Below are 23,159 nucleotides of genomic sequence, written 5' to 3'. Positions count from 1 at the left end.
CTCTCTCCCCCATCCCTCTCTCTCTATCTTTCTCTCTATATCTCCTCTCTCTCTCTCTCTCTCTCTCTCTCTCTCTCTCTCTCCTTGTTTTGCTGTCTCGCTCTATCTCTGTTCCTTCACCCCCAATATATCCCTCTCCGAATGCGCCTTTTTTTTCTCTCCCTGCTTCATCCCTCTATCTTCTCTCTATTATTTTAATCTGTAACCCTCTTTATTGCTCCACCCCTCTCTCCTCCATCGAACAGTCTCATTATCATCATGCTGGGAGCAATACTCTTCAACATCCTCGTCATCACCACCATCCTACGTGTACGGAGTCTGAGACAGAACTATCATAACATGTTGGTCCTCAACCTATCTTTTGCGGATCTGGGTGTAGCGCTTACCAGTATGACGTTCTCACTGGTATCTGTCTTTGATAGTGGACATTTCTTAACAACACATGATGGAGTATGCAAAGTGAGTTTATTGACCATAGGTATCGCATAGGCCTAGGATTCTTTAGACCTACGTACAAATTCCTTACACTGGCATATTACTGATCCAGAGGGGGTGGCGTCGGGACGCCACAACCAATCATGGGCTACTCAATCTAAATCGCCGCCATCTCATATGAAATTGTTGCTACATCTCTCATAGAAAACCACACCATCTCCCACAAAAATTGGCGCCATTTACAGCCATGAAATCGGCATCATCCCATACGAAATGGGCTCTACCTCCCATACAGTTGGCGCCATCGCTCATTATCCCGGTATTAGCCTTTACATCCTTACATCCTACGGAAAAAAAATGTCTTGCCAATTCAGTGCCGCAGCGAACTCGGACCACGATCCATGTGATCAAAAGTCTGGTGACGTATCTCTCAGACCACGACACCTTTACATATCTCTACGTCTCCCATAGGCGCCATCTAACTTCAAATGGGCAAAACGTGGGCTCAATTTCACGTAGATTTATTTTTATACGTGAATATATTTCATCGTTATCTGTCATTTTCCTCGTATAGGTTATCTCTGTTTCATTGTTTATTAAGACTCAATGTATTCAAGAAGACAAGGGCCCCACACTTGCCATTTCAAGTTTATTCCACTTCTCGGACTCTTTACCGTCACCATGCTCTGTTAATGTTAAGTAAAAGTCCTCGTTATAGAAGAATTAATTAAGAAGTGGTAATTAACTAAAGCTCACCGAACACTTTACGATCTGCCTACGATCCGCTTATAGTTAAAATAGTTAAATTTACAATAGCATTTGATATGAACATTCATATTGCAAAATTCGAATGATCGAGGATCTGAATGGTCATTATGGTTAATAAAAAATAGAATACAAGGGGGCTTAACCCTATCTTAACCGGGCTATTTCAGACCAGGTTTTTACCAAGGGGGGGGGGGGGGGGGGGGGGAGATCTCGCCGCGAAAATTTGCATGGAGGCCAATTGAAGTGTATAAAATACTATGGTAATTTCAATTGTTTGAACAAATTACTCATTTGCATATTTATGGTAATTTATGCAAATAAGGTCCTAACATTCACATTTTTACCCATAAATCATATATTCTTCATATTTAAGCATTCTTTTTCATTACATATATTCGTTAGACCATTTGGAATAATAATACGACCAAAAAAATGGAAGAGACAGGTTATTCCTTATGTTATAAGTTGTTTCAATAATTTCTTCATGTATTTCGTCATGTATTTCATTGTTTTTTTAACTTATATATTTTATTGTTTCTGTTGTTTTATTTAATTTCTTACTACAATTCTACAATTTTGACCCCCAAACAAACACCTAAACTGGTAATAAGACCAAATAACCAATGTTTTATCTCTTTCTAGGAAAAATGATATTTCCATATGTATTGTACACAAATCACAAAAATGAGCGATTTCCTGACTGACATGCAAAGAAAAAAGTTTTTTTTAAAAGATTTGTAAGACTCGAAAGTAAAAGAAGTAATGAAAGGAAAACTTTATAATCTGACGCGGTTCCGGAGTAGTCGCTAAATTACTACAGGGTGGGGTCGAATTGACCCCCCCCCCCCCCCCCCCCCCCCCCCCCGTTGACATGCAATACAATTCCGATTGTTAGTATTTTTATTATTATTTAGAACATAAAGCACGGAGATAATTTTAGTTGGGATTCTCATATCTAAAATAATTGCTATTTGTTTGAAAATCGGATCGAAGGAGATGTGTATAGTATGCAGTGGGCCTAATAAATGTAAGATTAAACTTTGGTATTTCCACCTTCAGGCGAACGGATTCTTCTCCACCATGTTCTCCTACACAAACTTCCCCGTTATTCTCTCCATCGCCACTGACCGTTTCCTTATCGTCGTTTTATCCAAGCGTTTCCCTCCAAATCGACGTCGTGTCTTCGTCATGATTGTCGTGTGCTGGCTCGTAGGAATAATCATCGCGTCCATCGCATCGGCCGGTTTAGTGATAGACTACGAATACGACCAAAGTACGAAACACTGCACTCGTATCTGGGGAATAGATATGTTCCGCATCATAAGCAGTGTCTTATATTTAGGAGTAACCATCCCAGGTCTGATCGCAATATACGTCATCATCGCGTACTTCATTCGGAAGGAGGGCTTGAGTCTTCAACGTCACCAGCTGTCTTCATCGATGTCCACGTTGAGGTCGCTGTCGAATGTGCCGAATAGAAGTGTGATGGACTCAGGTGAAGTGAGTGTCCTTACATTGCCTATTATGAATCCCTTTTTTCTATCCCCCCTCTCTTTCACTCTCTTTTACAATTTGCCTTCTCTTCTTTCCCTTCCTAATGGTATAGATCTTTAACATTTCGTCCTTACATATTTCCGTAGTTGCACACACAATCGTTTCTTTTCTTGACTTATGATATTCTAAGCTGAATAGTAAGTTATCTAGATATACGTTCTTTATTCAACTAAGCGCACTTATTCCTGTTGGGAAATTGTTATTGGTGGTCTTTCAAGGACCATTTTACTGTATTGAATAAGAGACAGCTTTCGATAGTAAAGAAAAATTAGATGTGGTTTCAGTACGACATACTAGACTGCACACAAAGTAATAATATATATATGCAGCTATGATCAGAATATAAGGTGTTTTAATTAATAATAACATAATTATTAGCTGCAATGATTTGTAATAACAATTGAAGTATCGACAATTTTATTATTGTCATTAATTTGATTGGAGTATTATCTTATCTCTGATTGTTAGTATGTCGCTTATTTTCTTTGACTGCAATCATCATTTCCTGCTCTTTACCTCACATACCCTTTCCTATTTAATAGTGTTCGTTCTTTTCTTTCGCTTTCCCCATCTCTCGTCTTTACTTCCCTTTGAGAAATTTCTTGCCTATCGAAATCATTTAATTGACTCTCACTGACTGTAGTCTATACTGACGCTATTTATATACTCCATGTTACTTACCACACCATTCTCATATGATATAAACACTACTTATCTTTAAAGGTATTTAAAGACCTGTATTGGAAACGCCCCAATTTCAAAAAATGAAATGGAAGCTCTTATTACCAATCATGTGAAAGAATATGTTTTGACTAATACATGATGATAACAATTTTGCTGGGAAACCGCCTACTAATTGATATATTTGGTAAATTAGTTTATCTACATGGTCTGTGAGAGATAAACGCACGTGTCGCGCACGTGTGCGTATAGTCCCATATACATCTTTCTGTGTACAGTGCTTGTAACTTTACGAAGACTGGGCCATATTTCTTATCATTTTGATGATTCCAGAACCTTGCAGTACACACCAATACTTATATGCTAGATGATCAACCTTTTCTGATCGATTCCACAACATTTCTTTCACAATGCAATCGCATGACCATAACTGGTTTTTACCTTTAATCTATTTCCACTTGATTAATATTTCTGAAATGTTAATTATCTCATATATATATATATATATATTATTTCATTGAACTATGTATCATATTTGAAAAAACCGTATGTGCCCTGCTCTGGCATATCCATTGTTCTGGGGCATGTATGCTATATTGTGATATATCTCTGTATAATTATGATCTGTAAGTACCACTGCCTACTTTTATTATGAAATAAATGCATTACAAATGACGGGGAGGGGGCAAGATGTAAATTATATATGAGAGAAGTTATAATTGGGTCATAATCGTGGCCTACAGTATACGAGGTATACCTCTGTATTGAATTCTAAATGATTCGGCTTGTTTCTGCTAGGTACGAACTTTAAAGGGAGTGTATCATGGCAAATACTGGTTAACGCCATCTGCGTCTTGTTTTTGACAACTGCATGTAAACGAATGGACTTGATTAATTGGGTCAGCGCGTGCTAGCACTCGCGAAACAGACCGAAGTTCTCCTCATGCTTTGGTTTCGCGTATGTTGCACGCACGTATGTTGGTCGCGTCGTCCGTAGTCGTACTATACCGATTGGCCCTGGGTAGGGCCACGGGAAAGACATAGCCTCGTCATGATACACTCCCTTTAATGTCAAACTTCTTTATATTCAGTGCGTTCTACATGTATATTGAACACAAATCGTCGTGTGCCCGGCAGAAGGGCGTAAACGCCTGTGCGCACGAAAAACCGGGATTCGAGAAAATCGCGTTTGAAGATTATGCTCCTTTTTGCACGACACATTCCTCAAGTAATTACTGTCCAAAAGTTTTCTAAATTTAACCAAATGATAACATATCTATTCAAGAATTATCGACCTAAATATTATAAGAAATGGTGCTAAACTTTTAAAGATATAAGCACTTTTTCCGTTCACGCCCTTCTGCTGGGAACAAATTTACGCTAAAGCGGTGTTTTTCTTCCCGGCAGAAGGGCGTAAACGGTGTTTACGCCCTTCTGCCGGGAAGGAAAACAACAGTTTAGCGTAAATTTGTTCCCAGCAGAAGGGCGTGAACGCGCTCAGCGCGTAGTAATGCAATGGAAGAAATGAACAATACTTAGAATTATTAATAAATTAGACTAAAAACTAAGATTATGATAAAGTAGCTTTAAATAAAATATGTTGGATTTTATTCTTCAAAATCTGCATGTCATTCGGTACCATAGATCAATGTGAATGCGAACAGAAATAGATAGTTGTTCCCCAAGTATTTATCGAAAATCGTAAGGTCCATATCTTTCCAACAAACTTCCTTTAAATATTCAATCAAGTAGTTAATTGCCTCTATTTAAAGTATGTTGCCGATCGTTATTTCACACTGTCTTGTTGTGTCTGTTCATGGGGGGGGGGGGGGGGTGACTGGTTTAAACCTCCCATACGTTTTTTCTTCTTTTTCTTCCTTAATATTTAGTTGTTGTTGTTTTGTTTTTGTTCCCAACTCTAGTATTCATTTGTTTTTGTGCTAGATTCACAAAAAAGATAATGGATAAATAAATGTTGTAATGTATTCGTTTAGAGTATCCATTAATTTGTTTAATTATTATACTATTATGTAGTTCTGTGTTAAATTTGTGTTTTGTAATAAATGTGATGTTATTTTATGTACCTGTTTATGTAGGGCTTCCTTGGAAAGCAGGCTATTATGCTGCATAGGAGGGCTGGGAGTTTATCTCATTTGAGCTTGATATATTAGATTCGAGTGGTCTTTATTTTTAATTAAAATTATAATCATGATTATTATAATTCTTTATTAGTAATAATAATGTTTTATTAGTAATAATGTTATATCACTATCATCATCCTCATCGTCAGAAAAATAATTATCACATTATCATCATTATCATCAAGCATATATACACAAATGAAGTACAAAAATGACACAAACATGCAATCTCTATTGTTTTTAAAGAAATTGGATATGAATAACTTGCATATTATTCACTTTATTACTTTTTTGATTTCTGGAAAATGGGCCAATCACGCAATGTCAACCAATAACCTGAAGCAAATGTCTTATTTTCAAACATTATATCAAAGCAATTTATCATCTATTTTAATCATTGTCTATTGTTAGATCTGCATTGTGGATTGCATTATTAAATCATTAATTAACACTATTCTATTTTTTCCATTTCTCATTTTTAACTCTTTATTTTCTTTTAAATGAACAAATGAAGTAAAGAAATTCTGTAAATCCATTCATTTTAACATTATGATAACTGTTTTCTGTAATGTTTCTGCTCTTATTTACAATTCGTTTTCACCTCATGCTTATGGATCACAGTCACCTCATATTCACAAATCAATCTCTCCTAATTTTTCAGGAAAATGTACATGCAAATAGTGTTAGCTTTTAGACGAGTAAACAGGTGAAACCGTAAAGACAGAAGGAAAATCCTGTTAGATATGCACAAAATGCAAATTTACAAGTCTTGCATAGTCCTTCATTTATGGAAAGGAACATAACCGGTATGATATTTTCTCATTAGTAAATAGCTCTGACAATTACACTTTAAGATCTTGAGCAAATGTAGATTCAAGGCATGAAACAAACACTCGGTTCTCAAGGTAGCACTTCTATGAGCTGGATATATTGTTTATGATTTCATAAACACTGAGCTCAATATCCTTACTGGTGTGTCCTAGAATATTTCTACACAATACCTTTACATCAACCAGATATGTTTTGTCTCTTTAAACAAATCTTACAAGACTTCCTTCGCTCTTGAAAACAAAGAGAGAAAACAAGTACCCAGTTCTCCACAATTATTGATTATCATACATGCATTTCTGCAGAATGGGAAAAAATGAAATATACGGAAGACATTGAAGAAATTTGTCTTCTGTGAATTGAATGACTATTCTTACATGAGACATTTATACTCCTGCCTGTTAACATTTCACGAATATTTATAATTCCTCTTCTATTTCATTAACAAAATTTAACTCATACAATAGACAACCTAATCATAAGATACTATCAACTTCAGATTTATATTTCAGTAAATATTACTCAAATAAATAATTATGATTCCAAATACTTCACAAGCACCTTGTCAACAAATATATTTCATGAACCTGATTATTACATATTGTAGAGTGAAAGTGTGGACTTGTCAAATTATCAATCTTACTCATGAATTTGCACGGTAGTTCAGGTAAAAAAAAAAGAGAAGGGTAAGTTGTATTTCCTCTGAACATGACTTCAAAAATTTACTGTAAAGAAAGCAAACAGCGACACTCCCAGGAAACATCTAATTATGTAGCAGTACCAATAGCAACAATACCAGCTTCCAAAACCTTCATACATGTAGTTCTCTAGAGGTAATAAATATTTTAGGCCGAATGATTGAAACACAAAAAATTCCTTTATTGAGGAATTTCTTTTTATCCGTTGCTCCGACAGGACTTAACGATACACACTCCCGTCTATAACATGTACTTAGGACTCAGTCCCTTCACATATTATTTTGGGGTATTTGTACAACATTCAGGTAAAATCACCAATTCATATCACATTTGCATCTCTTGAAAGCATGTGCAGACTGTGCCAAGTTAAAGTATTAAATATGATCAAGGTGAAAGTTCAAAGGTCAATGGACTCTCCATTAAACCACTATGTTCTGTCAATAATTAACTACAACTTTGAGGTAGTATAACCATATTCGTACTACTTGAATATCTTTTGAATGCCCTTTTCAAGTGGGAATATAATGGATGAAAGGTCAAAGGTCCTTGATCACTCTTTTAAAACCTGCATTTTATACTATTAGCCTACAAGAATCCTGTCATGGATCACCTATCTTGCTTCCATCAAGTGCATTTCCATTTCACAACTGGTAGGCACAGATCTGTTTAATCTTCTGGATATTCTACTGCCATTTCCGAGGCTGGGCAGCCCTTTATCCTTGCCTTGCTCTTCTGTAAAAAAAACCCACAAAAGACACATGGTATACGTAAAACAGTTAGCACGCATCTTATTTTGACCGTCTATAACTGACTTGTACAGTGTACTAATCTTTCTTTACAATCTATCATTACATCCATTTTTACTGTATGCATATCCAAGTGATTATAATTAGCCTTTTTCAGTACGTACATTCTAAATTTTCTTCAGATAATTTCATTTATACCTGACATCTAACATTCATTTAATATTTTACCTGATGCTCAAAGTCGAGGTAACAACTTACCCAGTAGTGATATCTAGGCCCTGTCTTACAAAGAGTTGCAATTGATCCAAATCAATCGCAAGTCCTCTAATCAATCGCAAGTTTGCAATCTCTAATGTACATAGTTGCGATTGAGATCATCACAAATAAATTGCGATTAATATAAACTCTTTGTAAGACAGGACCCAGATGGGCACATTAATTCTAAATACCAGTACATTTTGTGTTACTACAAAATACAATACCAGATTTATACATCTAATTATTTTCTCAATCTTTCATAAATACTGCTTATGTGTTCATTAAAACAAATTGTATCATTCAGAAATTTTTATTTAGCTCAAGCGTTCACTGAAATGTTCCTCTTATTGTTCTGCTTCTATTAAAACCAACTTAACATCAGGGTGGACTTCCCCTTTATGATATTTTCATGTTCATGTTAAACACATATTCCCCTTTAATGGTTTATTTCAAGAAACAAAGAAAACATTATTTTCCTCATCAAACTTAACAGCGGCATTTTACATCACTGCTCTGATGGTTATTTTTTATCTTATTTGTGGCTTTAAAAAATAGAAATAGAAATAGAAATAACATGTGTACCTCGTCATAATCAAGCTCCATTGGCTTTTCATTGCAAAGATGAGATTATGTGACAATGGTAACAGCAGTGTAAAGCTGAGATGAGCTGCCAGGAGAAACTGCTCTGCTGGTGTTAACCTATCGAACCAAACATACATTAGATATTTATATCATAAGTCTCAATAATCCCTGTGATATGTAATTTCTGTTTTTCTTTTTTAATCTCTATGTTATGACATTAAATAGGTTACTGTGGATAAAGAAATAGAAAAATTAACAAATAAAAAAGTAAGTTTATACAGCTGATTACATTTTTAAGACAAGTGAAGCATTTTGTTCAAATTTTGAGATTGCAAAGATTCAAAATTACCAGAAATCCATCTATATTGATGAGGGTGTCACTGGGAACTCCGGTGATGTTCATCTTCAGGGAAGTGTTGGGCTAGGAGTACTTGCAACATCTGAATACAGTGATAGCTGGCTGATCTGGAAAAAAGAAATAAAAACACAACGTATTACAAATATAATCAGTTTTTTCAAAAATTGTCATTGTTTATTTGTGTGTTCTTTTTTTTCTGGAATAGTAAGAGGGTTTTGTTCTATCAGAATAAAGGAATAAAATATACCACCTATTGAACATATAAAACTCATTTTTCAGCATATTAATCATTTACAAAGTCACATCTAGGGACTAAATAGATGTTTTTTTTAAAGTTTTTTTAATACCAATCTTTAAAAAAAATTAAAGAAATTACCTGCTCCTTTCCATTTCCTCCTCCTCATCATCATCAGAGGTGGAAGTGGCAACACTGTCATCAATAGTCAACACAACCCCATGCCATGTCACCTTCCCCTTGGCATGCTGACTTGAGTTCCCATCTTTGGTCTTGAATTGATCATTGGACTTTATTTCTCCAATGACAACCACATTTTGCTCCCATCTTCCCATTCGACAAGAATGTCACTTGTTAGGTCCATGTTGATCTGTGAGACAAATTTTAAATATAGCTTTATACATTATAATATGGCTGGAAATGCTATAATCTAAACCTAGGCAAACCTGAGAACATAATTTAGGGAATGAATATCAAATATCTGTATAACATATATGTATCATCGTATAAAAAAAAGTGTCATCATATATTGAAATATGGTACAATACACATTTCAAAAAATATTTATGGATTTGGGTTAACAAAATTGAAATTAGATTTCATAGATCTAGAGGTCTACATAAGTTTTTTTCCTCATTTCTTGGTCCTGATTGCGAACTGGATCCCCCTTACAGAATGCGCATATTCTTATGTCGAGAAGTGTTATGTTTTCCTGTATGCTTGACTGTGCCTGTTGTAAATCATAGTGTATGGTAATACATGTACAATGATGTGATGCTAGTAAAGACTTCATTACTGTGTCTTGTTTTGACTCGATTGAGATCACTCACTTTAATATTCACTTACATCAGTAGTAGCAGGCACTGGCACTATTGGTCACTGTCATGTCTATGATTATGTTTGGATTCATTTATGAAATGAAATGTCCTGGGATATTTCCATTTGAGCTAGTAGTTAGTTAGTTATTAGACTAACGATAGACTTGGGGCTTTCCACTGCTACACGGCATGAGGTCTAACTAACTGTAATGAGTTTCACTCACAATCATAGCCTAGGTCTAGGCCTAGATCTATGTGATTTGTGTTCTATTTTAAATGTAATAAAACAACTTTCCTGAGAATTCAAAGAAATGCACAATATTAATTTATCCAGAGACTAGTTCACATATGAATCGTTTAAGTTTGGTCCCAGACGTAAACAATCATATCTGATAGATACACGACCGACAATAACTCAACACACACAAACACATACATGACAGACACAAACCAAAAACAAACAAAAAAGTGAACTAGTGGGACCGATCTAACAAAATCGGTACAATCAGTCAGATATATTAGCTGATTCTCAACATTATGCCCACATTCAATCAACATAATGTAATAGTAACATTTTTTTGTCTCAAAATGATGACAAATTTAACTTTTTTCTTGGTTTTTAAAACAAATAATTGCAAACACTTACCAAATTCGGGAGTCACAGCAGATTACAAAAGTCCAATGGCAACCGTCCGCCGCGTATAAATTACGTCACGCGCGCGTTCACGACCTTCTGCTGGGAAGACTTTTGATATTTGGCTGCCTACGCCATTTTCATATTGGTGTATTACGTAACAATTACGTAATTATATGAATTAAAAAGCACATCATTCGAAAGGTCTTGAGAAGATCTACACATTTTTACCGAAATTTGAAAATCAAAAATTTCCCCAAATTTTGAGTTAACGCCCTTCTGCCGGGCACACGACGAAATGTATGTTTGAATCAATGGCCAGCTAAAAAATAATGACAATCACACCCTCTTGATTAGGAATCAGAAACACGAATAACGCTTCCCCAACCAGCACCAATGAGACGACTGTCGGATTCGGCTGAAGACGACGGAAACATCAGCGTCAGTACGGAGGCTCACAGCGTCAAGAATGTCAACGCAACGGCAACGGACAGGAAGATCAAGATGAAACGTCGGCGTCAGCGGCATGTAGCCCACAAACGCGTCATTCTCGTGGGTAGGTAGTTTGATTGTTTGCACATTGCACACAATGCGTCATACTGGTGACGTAAGACTTCTGACGCGGGCTCGGACGTGCCATACGAGAGTGACAATGTACAAAGAGTGAATGCAAAATTAAAAGGGCAAATACTGCTTTAAAATTATTTGTGTGTAGTCAATAACCTCCACATCTTTGATTGGCGCTGTTAATAACACAATTAGCACAATCAACGTGTCGGAAATGATAAAGAGGTTTCATTTCAGTTTTGGTTTCACCCACCCAATATTCAACAGTCTATGGCTTATTTAGCAATGAACTTAACAACTATCATTAGATTTGCACGTCGACAAATGGACTGCAACGTCACACGTAGCATTCACTATGTCGACGTGGAAATCTTAAAGTCCCTAATGTTGAATGACATCTTTTATGCCCGTTGTACATGGTGGCTGGCGTAGGACTGCGTGAGCTACGGGACTTTGGTGCGCTATTTGAGATTGGTACGGTCAACAAATTGAGTGCAAAATGTATATTCTTTTGAATTACTGGCCGATCCGCGAATTACATTAGCTTAGGAAATAGCGCAAGTGAAAGACATGTTGTTTACAACGTCATTTTTATCATTGGATATTGAAAGCTAGTATAGTCTCAATTTTAACTGTCCGTTTACACTGGCATCTCCTATATATCCCTCTTATTCCTTGACTTCAGGTGCACTGCTTGTTTTCACGACGATCATCTGTTGGACTCCTTACTTGATGTATCACTCAAACTACATCCGGGTCAGTGAGGGGGAGGGTCACTGGTTTGGTGTTTTGACGATGTGGCTGGGATACTGTAACGCCCTCTTCGATCCACTCATATATGCTTTCCTCAACAGACGTGTGAGGGCGGAATTATGGAAACTGAAGAGGAAAACATTTGCATGCTGCAACTCCTGAATATTTAGTGTGTTTAAAAAAGAACACAAGTGGAAAGAGTAAGAAAAAAGCAAGGATGGATGATTCACGTTTGTTCTTATGTTTACATGTTTTTATCTACTTTACACGATCAATGCAACTTATATTTTAATCACAGTGCAAATCGGCGGTTATGACGAATTAAATAAATATCCTTTACCACTGGACATGTAAGTAAAACAAACAAAAAGGATAAAGGGACAGCAAATTTCCAGTACAGGCTCACAAACCAGCCAACGTAGTACAGAATAAATACTGAGCAGTGCAATCAAAGAAAAAACAGATGAAAGTGTCAAAGGTCGAATTTCCATTTTTTTCAAATGGGCGATTAATTTCCTTTACCCTTTAAAGGTACTATGTCCCTTTTGCAGCCAACCTCAAATTCTGTAGAACTTTGAAGGAATTATGAATATGTCATGTATGTCCTATCTGTGAAATGTAAACGCTAGCAGTGTCCTCATATTCAAATTATGCAAGGAAACCCGTTTACTTGCTAGACTTCACTGTCAAACACTATTGAGTGACTGACTGGCTTTTTTTCTTCTTTGGTAATAACATACATGAACAGAGTTGTAAAGGGTACATGAGCATTTGTCTACATCAATAACCCACTTCTTGTGATGGCCAAGATTAAACTGATTGAATCTTTGCGCAGCATAAAACGTATGACCATTCGGTACGATTGTCTGAAAATCAAGACTATTACTTTTGGGCTCTATAGCCCTAAAGTCGATTTAACAACTAATAGTCATTATTTTCCCACTTGAAGACATTTTCAAGCCCCACCTTTTTTAGGGAAGTTCTAAATAAGTATTATCTTTCAAATGCAGTTGGAATTTAGCTTTTTCATTTTTTTGCCCTGCAAATGGGACATAGTACCTTTAAGCAAGCAATGGAGTTTCCCCTGAGTTTTTAAATGTCTTGAAAGAATTGAAGATGGGTTTGTACATACAACAAAATACATAGATAAATATTCGTTACATCAATTTAAAAAAAAATGGAAGGAAACACTCTAAAATAGAGGGTAATTCGTAGATAAACCACAGAACGAAAATAATTACGAGGGTGTGGTTTGGCCGAAAGGGTGCGTTGACTAGTCTTCCTTATCAGTCATTTATAATAGAATATAAGGAATATAAATTTTAGTCGTTTAAATTCAAATAATCACAATGGAAACAGATACAAAATTATAAACAATGCGTCCCAGAAAAAACGAAACCGAGAGTTATCGATGTTTTATCATAACTTAATCACAATTATAATTGATAAATGACACATATTTGGAAAGCTTAGATCCTCTTTCATTTGATGCAACTCATATAGTGCATATTTCACGCATGAGTGATTAAAATGAATTTGAAGAGAGGGAAGCAAAAAGTTATTTGACGGACGGTATCTGCATTTCAAAGAGAAAATCACATTTCTAGAAAGTCGAGTTTCTGTCCTTTCATATGACACCTTAATAAGGGAAAAATGAGCAAGAAATTACCAAGTTCTGTTTGTTTAAGGTAGTGCTTGCATTTCCATAATTTTATCAAACGAATTCGTTTTCACTGGCTGCAGACAACAGACTTAACTCCGTTTCGCTGACAATCAGCCATGCATGAAGTCTTTCATCTACGGCTAAAGTCTTTTGTCCACGATATGCGCGTATCGCTATTATAAAGGCCTCCATAGATAAATACCGTATAGGTGGCATGCGCAATGTTTATGAAATTTAATTCCTGTGAACTTACCTTTTCTTTGAATGGAATTGTATATGTGATTTAATTCACGTTTTTATTATTGTTATGTTCTTTTGGGTTAAAAATACAAACCACGTTTACTCCTTTGCTGCTTTTTTTTTGAGGGGGGGGGGGGGCGTTTTTTTTTTTTGGGGGGGGGGGGGGCAAAAATGCGTTTTGTCTTTCAAATGCCCTTGGAATTCAAACTTTTCATTTTGTTGGCCTGTTAATGTGACATAGTACCTTTGAGAGGATTAGAGCTTGTTTGATAAGTTTGTATGAATGCGCCTATAATAATTACAATAATAATAACAATACTAATAGTAATACTTCTATTACAACTATTAAAAAAATTATGATAGTTAAAATAATAACAATAATATATTCGATTTTTAAGGCGCCGAATCAACTTGAAATCAAATACTCGAGGCAAAATGGTGAGACAAAAACACAAAAAGAGATCACATAAAAGTATTTGCATTATACACAAAGGGAAAAAAGTAAAATAGAACATACAGAAATGACAGAATAATTAATTATATGCCGAATTAAATAAATATGTTTTAAAGATTACTTTTAAACACTTTAACTTGTCTTCTCTTATGAATCGCCTATTTAAAGTATGTGGCTTGTTACTGAAATATTAAAGAAAAATGTATGTGTAGCACGATAAGGGTTAATACAAGAATATTGTTATAATAATGTTATTTAATTGTTGTGTTAATGAATGAACATGGGAATACAATTTCAGATATTCTCGCATTCTTAATTGTGTGTACGTGTTCATACGTGGCAATTGGGTTCATGACATACTATATGTGTGTTATATATTCATATTTTTTTTTAATGGGGAACGCGAAACACTTTCTTTCTCGAAAGGGTGCCGTGACTATATAACAAGGTTGAAAAACGCTGGTTAACATGGAATCGCCTCTATAATTTGTTCACCCCCGAACAAAAACTTTCACAAAGACTGCGCTATGGCTCAGTTGGAGAGCAGTGAACATAGGGTTCGAAACCAAATCGATGTCTATAGTAGTGCCCTTTCATAAAGCATTTAATCCTTATTAATACCAAGTCCCTCGGAGAGCACTTAATGCCGCCGATCCCCTGGTTTCTTATTACAAGCAGTATCATTCAAGTAAACCATATTATTAAACCATCAGCCGCTACCATGAGTGTATAGAGAAATGAGTGTTTGGGGGTATTGTGAATGAATATTGTAAAAGCGTGTTCACTGATCCACGCAACATAACTCTTATTTTTTTTTAGCTACGAGGAAGCAAGGTTGCACTGGCAATACAAATACATGGAAGAAAGTATTCCCTTTTCGTTATGTTTATTGGGTACTGATGAAGCTGACTGTACACTTGCAAAGTGTAGTCAAGCACAAAACGATGAATCGGAATATGAATGACATAAAAGAGAATTGGTAATATTGCACGGAGTTTAAATGGTCATATAATGAATAAGAACGAACATGAATAAATGCGACGGACATGATGAATAAAAGCTTACGACTGAATGGAAATGACATCGAAAGTCCAATGAAGATGAAGAGATGTGAAAAACGAAGGAAGGGGCTCACGCGATGATGGTGCGGAGGCTTGAAGAGGCGGAGATGTAGCTTCATTGTCGTGGCTGAAGAGCCGTGAAGAATCTCGACGCTGACTCTCGTGATGAAAATGATGAAAAAGCTCTAAGGCGAGAAAAGAAGAGAAGAAATGTGGCGCTCAATGACAAAGCAGTGAATCGCTTGATGTCGGAGGCGAAGAGTAGAAATGTAGACATCAAAGTCGGTGGTGAAGATGAGCAATGAGTCGCTGGATGAATGATCCGGACTTTGATGGAGAAATTCATCAGAGTTACAGTGATTCGAACTCGTTGATGAAATAATAGACGAACTACGATGAGTCGAGCTCGTGTATGTAAAGAGCAACCGGAACGAAGAAACTGGCAGCTCCCAGTGGAGAATCAAGCGCCATGTCGGGAATGATTAAAACTTCCAACTGGGAGACGGCCAGCCCGATGGAGACGGCAGAAAAAAGTATATGTGCCATAAAATAGGCGAAAGGCACAGAAGAATCTCGAGTGTGGAGAGAGGATCACAGAGACGTGTGGACTCGACTGAAGATGCAGGAGTTGTTGACTCGACCGAGGTGGAAGCGGGAGTTAAAGAAAAACCTCGTGGCGTTAAAAATACGCGTGGTGAACAGTGCGGAAACACGATGCGCGATTGGAAAGAAATTCACACGTGGTCCGAATAACTGAATATAAATAAGTAGCGTGATGGAAAATAACTGTGAACATGAATGTACGATAAAAGTAAGGCGAATGTAAGAGCCGCTACAAGTACTAACCACGGAGTAACGGAGTTTTATCTTGCAATGCTTCTTCAGATGATGATCTAAGGTGAAGGATCTTTCCATGGAGTAGGCTAAGCAAAAGAACTACGATGCTAAATATATCTACACATCCGAGGAAAAGAAAAGCTGTGCCCATGGAACCAGTTAGGTCAAATATTCGTCCTGTAGAATCGAATAAAAGAAAATGAAATGTGAGAGACTTGATCCGGCGTTGATGTTATATAACAGCACATTTTAAATGTGACTTAAAGGTATCATGTCCCATTTACAGGCCAACACAAATGAAAAAGTTAAATTCCAACGGCATTTGAAAGACAATACTAATTTAGAACTTCCCTCATAACGAAAGGGCTTGAAAATGACTTTTAATAGGAAAGTAACGACCATTAGTTGTTGAATCGACTTAAGTGATTACAATCACCTAAGTAATAGTTTAATTTGGATCTGTAGGACTAATGCCCTAACCACTTGACCACGGAGACGGATTGAGTGGTTTCAACTACAGGCCTACTCTAGATACAAGCTACGACAGACAGCCTATTCAAGCTCTTAGTAATTAATTTACACTTGTTTTGTTGACGGTCAGGGGTGTATTGAACAATGACAAGCCCCATACCTAGTTAGATCCTTGGTGGATTCATGTATCAAAATTCGATTAAAACCTTTGCAGAAACTGCCAAAAAGGTTGGTTATCAATGGGGAATATTTATTTAAGGTACGCAGCCAATCTTCTTCTCTCATTTCCTAGCTTACCTATCAACCATCCACCTGTTATTTCACCTAGCCCGAAACAAATCATGGCGACAGGAAGAACCGTTGGCGAAAAAGATGACGGAACTACGTCTACCACCGTGGTATACTTGACGATCGTCTTCGCTCCAAATGCTAGACCATTGAGGGCAGCAAAGACGCATAGCGTCGAGAAACGAGACGCTATCCCATTCAAACAAAGCGGTAACGCACCAATGATACCGAAAAGAATGAATAAATTAATTGAAGCAAAAATATCTTTATTTAGATAGTTCAAGAGTCCTGGCATAATGAGTCCTATGATGTTTCCTATTCCATCAAGAAGAGAGAGAAACACAGCAATTGATTCATCAAATCCTTTCGCTTCTGCATTTGAAATAACGAAGACGGTCCAACCAACAAACGATATGCCATGGAGATACGCAGCTAGTAATGCATACATGATTATAGGATATTCACTGAAGACGCCAATACCCGCTCCTTGACGAGCAGCCCTAAACAGTTCCACCGCCTTGCGGGAACACCGACATGGGAATGAATCGCTTTGTGAAGCGTGGTGTTGCACTCTGTCGCCATTTCCCACACGTTGTAAATCGCTCGTTGAATAATCTTTCTTGTACGAGGCATCACGAGTCTGAGGTGTTTCTCGAAGATCACATAGAGAAGGTGGCGATTCACTTTGCAATATGGCTTTTTCAAACAATGCCCCAGATACAACCACGTGTAGGTTTATTGCCCCGAGGATGAGGAGAGCACCTCGCCAAGTGTAGGCCTCCAGGAGTTTCTGGGTGAGCAGAGGTAATATCATCATTCCCACCCCGCCACCCATTAAGCCGACTGAGAAAGGCAACATGTATTTGTCCCCAAAGGCATACATCACTGACACCATGGCCGGGAAGACGGCCATTGATAATCCAAGCCCTGCATAAAAAGGATGTTATCGTCAATCACTCATAGCGTTTGCACACGAGGCGTCGCACAGTGGGCCAAGGAGGGACCAAAGTGCGCCAAATGTCATTTCTGGTGATTTATTTAATTTCCTGATCCGAACACGATTTCAATGTACAGTAAAATAGGTATTGAATTGACCTTCTGATAATTTCTTGTAGGTTTTAGTATGTAATCTTTTTCATCATTTATTTATCAATTTACATTATTAAAAAAGGTTGGCCCCTTTCAATAAAAATTGGTTTTCAATGGGATCCTTTACAAAGGTACATGAACATATTGATAAAGAGGTAAATCAAATTAAAAAAACAAGATGTAAACACACACACACAAACAATGACAGGGTAATAATATACAAAATAAACAACAGAAATTAGGAAGTTTAGGGACATTATATAATATGAAACAAAATAATGAACGTATGTATACCAACAAACTGGCTGAATCGTTAGTTCAAACCTAAAGAAATTGATACAAATATAAAAATGATACATCTGGTTGAATTAATTTCAGAATATCAAATCCCTTGTTCCGTCTTTGGACAATTACTTAGTCCGCGTTTAAATTTCGCCAAATCCCCTGAAAATCTAATTTCAAGTGGCAATTCGTTTCACATATTAACTGCCGCATTCTTTTGTTTAAAGCAAAATCGTGTTTATTTAGCTTATAAAGAATCTCTTACCTGAGAAGAAAAGACAGACTGCAAAGTAGATAGGTTTGGTAACTGCAGAGCATATCATAAGGCCTAGAGAGCCTATCAATCCACCAAGCATAGATAGGGAGCGAGGGGAATACCGGTCAAGAAGAGCCTTTACAACAATACCTGTATTAGAGATAAACAACATTGCTCCATTCCTTTTAATACTACAAATGCTATTGTTGGTTAAGATTTTGTTGCAATACCTGTAGTTAGAGAATTGATGCCATTCATTATCCTCAAATGACAAATCCTTGTTTTATTTTTGGCTGGTCTGCTAGTAGCTGGATAGCGCATATCACATTATGATATAACATCCCTATGCGCTTCCAAAGAAGTTTCGATGTTATTACCCCGGCTTTAGCTATACGAGGGGGTTGTAGATAGTGCGTTTGTAATGTTATATTTTTGTAATATTTTGTGTTTTATTTCTATGTTTGATTATTTCTGGACCTCTAGGAAGAACAGAGCCATTTTAATAATGGCTCTGAATAGAGCTTTCCAGCCATTTTTTAATTCTTGATTTGTATTATTTGTAAATTGTATTCTTGTATGTATTGAATTTTTTATACAGAAAATAAAACCAAACCAAACCAAGCCATAACCAGCGCAAAGTGCATTTCAAGTAACACATCCTGTCAGGTGACCATTTAGTACCTGGGTGGAGAGTGACAAATGTGGATTTATGTCTTGCCAAAAGGCGTGAGTGCCGGGCTGGGATTCGAACCTTCAACCCTTGGATCGAGAGTCAAGTGAACGTTTACTACTATAATATACCACCACACATCTAGCCTTTGTCCACCCTTTGTGTATGATATGAATTTTCTTAGGTTCGAAATTCCACCAATGGCAGGGAAATTTATTATCGAGCCACTGCCCAATGGGAACCAGATATTTCCGGTATTAAACCTATGGAAATGAGAGACACCAGTATCCATTGGGTAAGCTATATGGCCTAGTGAGAGAGAAATTTGTTACACGCACGCACATACGCAATCAAAGGCTCATACCAGTTCCCTCCCATATACAATGATAATGCGCATGTCACAACTATCTATCTCAATACGCTATGGATTAAGATATTTAAGACAATTGAATCAATCAAATTCTGTCTGTTAATTACCTGACATAATGATGACTGCATGGTACAGTCCAATGTACATCCCTAGTCTTCCTGTGGTGGATTCGAGGTCTCTGACAATATGACTGAGAAGGACAGCGAAAGACTTAATCGTCCCTACTTCCAGAAATTGTACCAACCAACCACCAAGAACGATAAGGAATTTGTTTGCCATCTTTTCCTTCAATCCGTCTCTTTGCCTCCTCGATATCCGAAGCTTGATCCGAAGCAGTATGGTTGCCGAGCTGGGCTGTCGACTATACTCACTACCTTGTTGATGTACTCAATTTCCTTGCAAAGAAGGCTGAAACCACAACCTGCATGTCTACAGTGATCTACACTGACTTCAAGACAGCATTCGATCACGTGAGCCATACACCTGCTATCATTGGCGGATCCAGGGGAGGCCCTCCCGCCCCCCCCCCCCCCACAACCAATGAGAAAGCTTGTTGTATTGTGTGGATAAAGCTGAATTTCCGCCGTTCTTTTATTTGCTGGCCTAGCATGCTTTTCGTTTGCAAAGGTGGTGGGAGGAGGGGCGTTAATGGGATATAAGGGAGTGGGATAAAATGGTATAACAGGTGGGGCTGCTGGGTTAGAGGGGGGGGGGGGGCGTTAATGGGATATAAAGGAGTGTACATTACATACTTTGATTTAAAAGGTTTTATTAATTATGAGCATGGGCAGGATCGTTTGAGAGTGATGAAAAGAGGGTGGGCTTAGTGATGTAGCGAATGGTTATGGGTTTAGTGTAGGGGTGGGGGTTGTTGGGGTGAGGGGGTTTAGAGGGAAAAAAGGAGTATATATCATACCTACTTTGTTTTAAGGTTTTTTAAATTTAATTATGAACAGTAGATAGGATTGTTTGAGGGTGATGAGAAGATGAACCATGTAACCTGGATGGTCAGAGGCTACCGGGGGTGGGGGTGGCTGAGAGGGGCGTTAATGGGATATAAAGTAGTGTATATTACCTACTTCGTTTTAAGGGGTTTTCTTAATTTTGAATAGAGGGCAGGATTGTTTCAGGTTGTTGAGAGGGATTTGGGCAGATTCGTGTAGCATATGTGGTTAGGGGCTAGTGTAGGGGGTGGGGTTGTTGGGGGGGGGGTGCTGCGGTAAGGGGAAATAAATTACCTTCATCTTTCTAAGGGGTTTTATCAATTTTGAACAGTGGTTAGGATTGTTTTAGGGTGATGGGAAAGGGGAGGGCATAACCATACACCCTCGATGGTTTGGGGCTAGCGGAGAGAAGGGGGCACGGGGAGGGGCGTTAATGGGATATAAGGGAGTGGGAAAATGAGATACTAGTAGGGGTGCCTGGGAGGGGCGTTTAAAAATGTGATATAAATGACTGAGTTACAAAGGAATAATGGGATATAAAGGAGTGAGAGGGGGCCGGGGAGAAGGGTTGGGTGCCGGAGGGGCGTTAATTGGTTATAAAGGAGTGTATATTACCTTTCTTAGGGGATTTATTGATATTGAACAGTAGATAGGATTTTTTTAAGGTGATGGGAAGGGGGAGGGCATAGTCATGTAGCCTCGATGGTTTGGGGATTGCGGGGGGGGGGGGAGGGGGGTCGTGAGATTAAAGGGAGTGGGATAATGGGATACTAGGTGCCGGGAAGGGGCGTTAATGGGGATATAAAGTATTAATTGGATATAAAACAGTGGGAGGGGTCGGGGAGGGGGAGGGGTGTTAATGGGTTATAAAGAAGTGTATATTACATTAATTATGAACAATGGATAGGATTGTTTGAGGGTGATGTGAAGGAGTTTGGCTTAGTGATGTGGCCTGGCTGGTTTGGGGCTAGTGGAGGAAGATGGGGGTTGTTGGAGCGCGGGGTAGAGTCTATGATAGAAGGAAGGTTTGCTCGCTCTAATACCTCTTTGTTGGTCACCTTGTCCTTCCAAGTTCCAACTGATTCTCATAATTGCTCGGAGGTGTCTCATCATGAACGCGTGAAGTTTCTTTACTTGACTTTTGTAGAGAGTCCAGCTTTCCGCACCGTATAAGAGAGTGGATAGAACGATAGCCCTGTAGATTTTGCACTTCACGTAGGGGCCAACAAACATCCTTGTTTTACACCGTTACTTATATAGGGAAGCCTAGGTCACATATAAACCGGGCCCCGTACGATTTTCCCTACCCGGCGGCTTGCCGTGGATTTAGAGACCGTACGGGAACCGTCCGATTTTCATTTCTACGGCATGTGTGGTCACATATTCTGCGGTGCCCGTGAGGTGCCCGGAGAAAATTGGTCGAGTGAAATGCAAGGCGCCCGTAAGGGTGTCGGCAGGGTGCCGGCCGAGTGCCGGCCGGTAACCTTACGGGCTCCGTCCGATGAGCAGGTGTACCGATGACTCCCGTAAGGTGCCCTGCCGGGGCCCGGCCGGTGTCCTCAAGGCGCCCGGCCGGGTGCCGTGCGGTGCACTGAACTACAGAGTGAGTAAAAAAAATGTCCCACTTTTTAAAAGTTGTATTGTTTGAAGTATGAATATTTTAATCATGGGTTTCATGATAAATCTTGATAGAGTTATCCTCTCAGTACATTAAGGTATCATTTTCATTTGAATCTCTGCATGCATCACTGAATATCAGACAATCTTACAAGATTGCCAGATCTTACTTACGCCAAGTTACTGGGTGAGGAATAAAACAGTGCATTGAAAAATGACAGTCAGACACGCGCACACGCACACACGCACACACACATACACACACGCACGCAAAACACACATAACACACACGGTGACAATTGTTTCATAATTACCCCTTTTCTGATTGAGCATTGATTTTTATCAAGGTCGCTGAATGTTTAAGTGGCATAACCCTAAAAATCTGTCCCTTTTGTACACATTCACTACCACCATCATGTCATCATCATCATCAGTGTCATCATCTTAATCTTCATCATCATCATCATCATTTTCATCATCTTCATCATCATCATCATGAAGCACAACATCCACAATATCATGAAACTCATGATTAAATATTCATACTTCAAACAATACAACTTTTAAAAAGTGGGACATTTTTTCTGACTCACTCTGTATGTGTCTTCTGGTACATTTCGAGATGCCGCCGTGAGGGACCCGCACGGGCAATATTCATTTTAAATGGCCCCCGGACGGCAGACGCCTGTTGTTTTGCATATCATCCGGGGCTCTTGAGGGGCCCGTGAGGGCGCCGTAGGGTACACGTACGGTACCCTTGAGCACCGCAAGGCGCCCGTAAAGATTTTTCATGAGAATTGACCCCCAAAATCGTGAGGGGCCGTCCGGGCACCGTCCGGAGCAGGCGGGGGACCTGTAAAG

The 23,159-nt window shown here is 38.1% G+C and overlaps 1 protein-coding gene and 1 long non-coding RNA gene across 3 annotated transcripts; one reads left to right on the top strand and one right to left on the bottom strand.

Annotated features, from left to right (window-relative positions):
• The first annotated feature begins 258 nt into the window (after positions 1-258).
• LOC115927861 (neuropeptide Y receptor type 1-like) lies at positions 259-3,246 on the top strand. The gene is made up of 3 exons (XM_030994147.1): positions 259-459; positions 2,263-2,703; positions 3,226-3,246. Exons 1-3 carry the CDS (start codon positions 259-261, stop codon positions 3,244-3,246), a joined length of 663 nt encoding a protein of 220 aa, XP_030850007.1.
• A 2,840-nt stretch (positions 3,247-6,086) lies between these two features.
• LOC105443523 lies at positions 6,087-11,006 on the bottom strand. Of its 2 annotated transcripts, XR_004066002.1 has the most exons (5): positions 10,749-11,006; positions 9,426-9,654; positions 9,041-9,156; positions 8,692-8,808; positions 6,087-7,837 (listed from the first exon to the last, which is right to left on the bottom strand). It is a non-coding gene; the product is annotated as an uncharacterized LOC105443523 (long non-coding RNA). The 2 variants fall into 2 exon arrangements; XR_004066001.1 differs by having other exon boundaries at positions 6,087-8,808.
• Positions 11,007-23,159: the final 12,153 nt, after the last annotated feature.

The sequence above is a fragment of the Strongylocentrotus purpuratus genome, unplaced genomic scaffold (assembly GCF_000002235.5).
Source record: "Strongylocentrotus purpuratus isolate Spur 01 unplaced genomic scaffold, Spur_5.0 spur5_scaffold_21, whole genome shotgun sequence".
Taxonomy (NCBI): Eukaryota; Metazoa; Echinodermata; class Echinoidea; order Camarodonta; family Strongylocentrotidae; genus Strongylocentrotus; species Strongylocentrotus purpuratus.
The sequence above is the reverse complement of the archived record's forward strand: the minus strand, read 5'-3'. Positions and strand labels throughout refer to the sequence as shown.

Excerpts from the sequence above, each read along its gene's own strand:
- LOC115927861 (XM_030994147.1), top strand. The coding sequence starts at position 259 with ATGCTGGGAGCAATACTCTTCAACATCCTCGTCATCACCACCATCCTA. Across the intron at positions 460-2,262 it reads CACATGATGGAGTATGCAAA|GCGAACGGATTCTTCTCCAC; the intron begins GTGAGTTTATTG and ends TTCCACCTTCAG. Across the intron at positions 2,704-3,225 it reads GTGTGATGGACTCAGGTGAA|TATGTCGCTTATTTTCTTTG; the intron begins GTGAGTGTCCTT and ends TCTGATTGTTAG.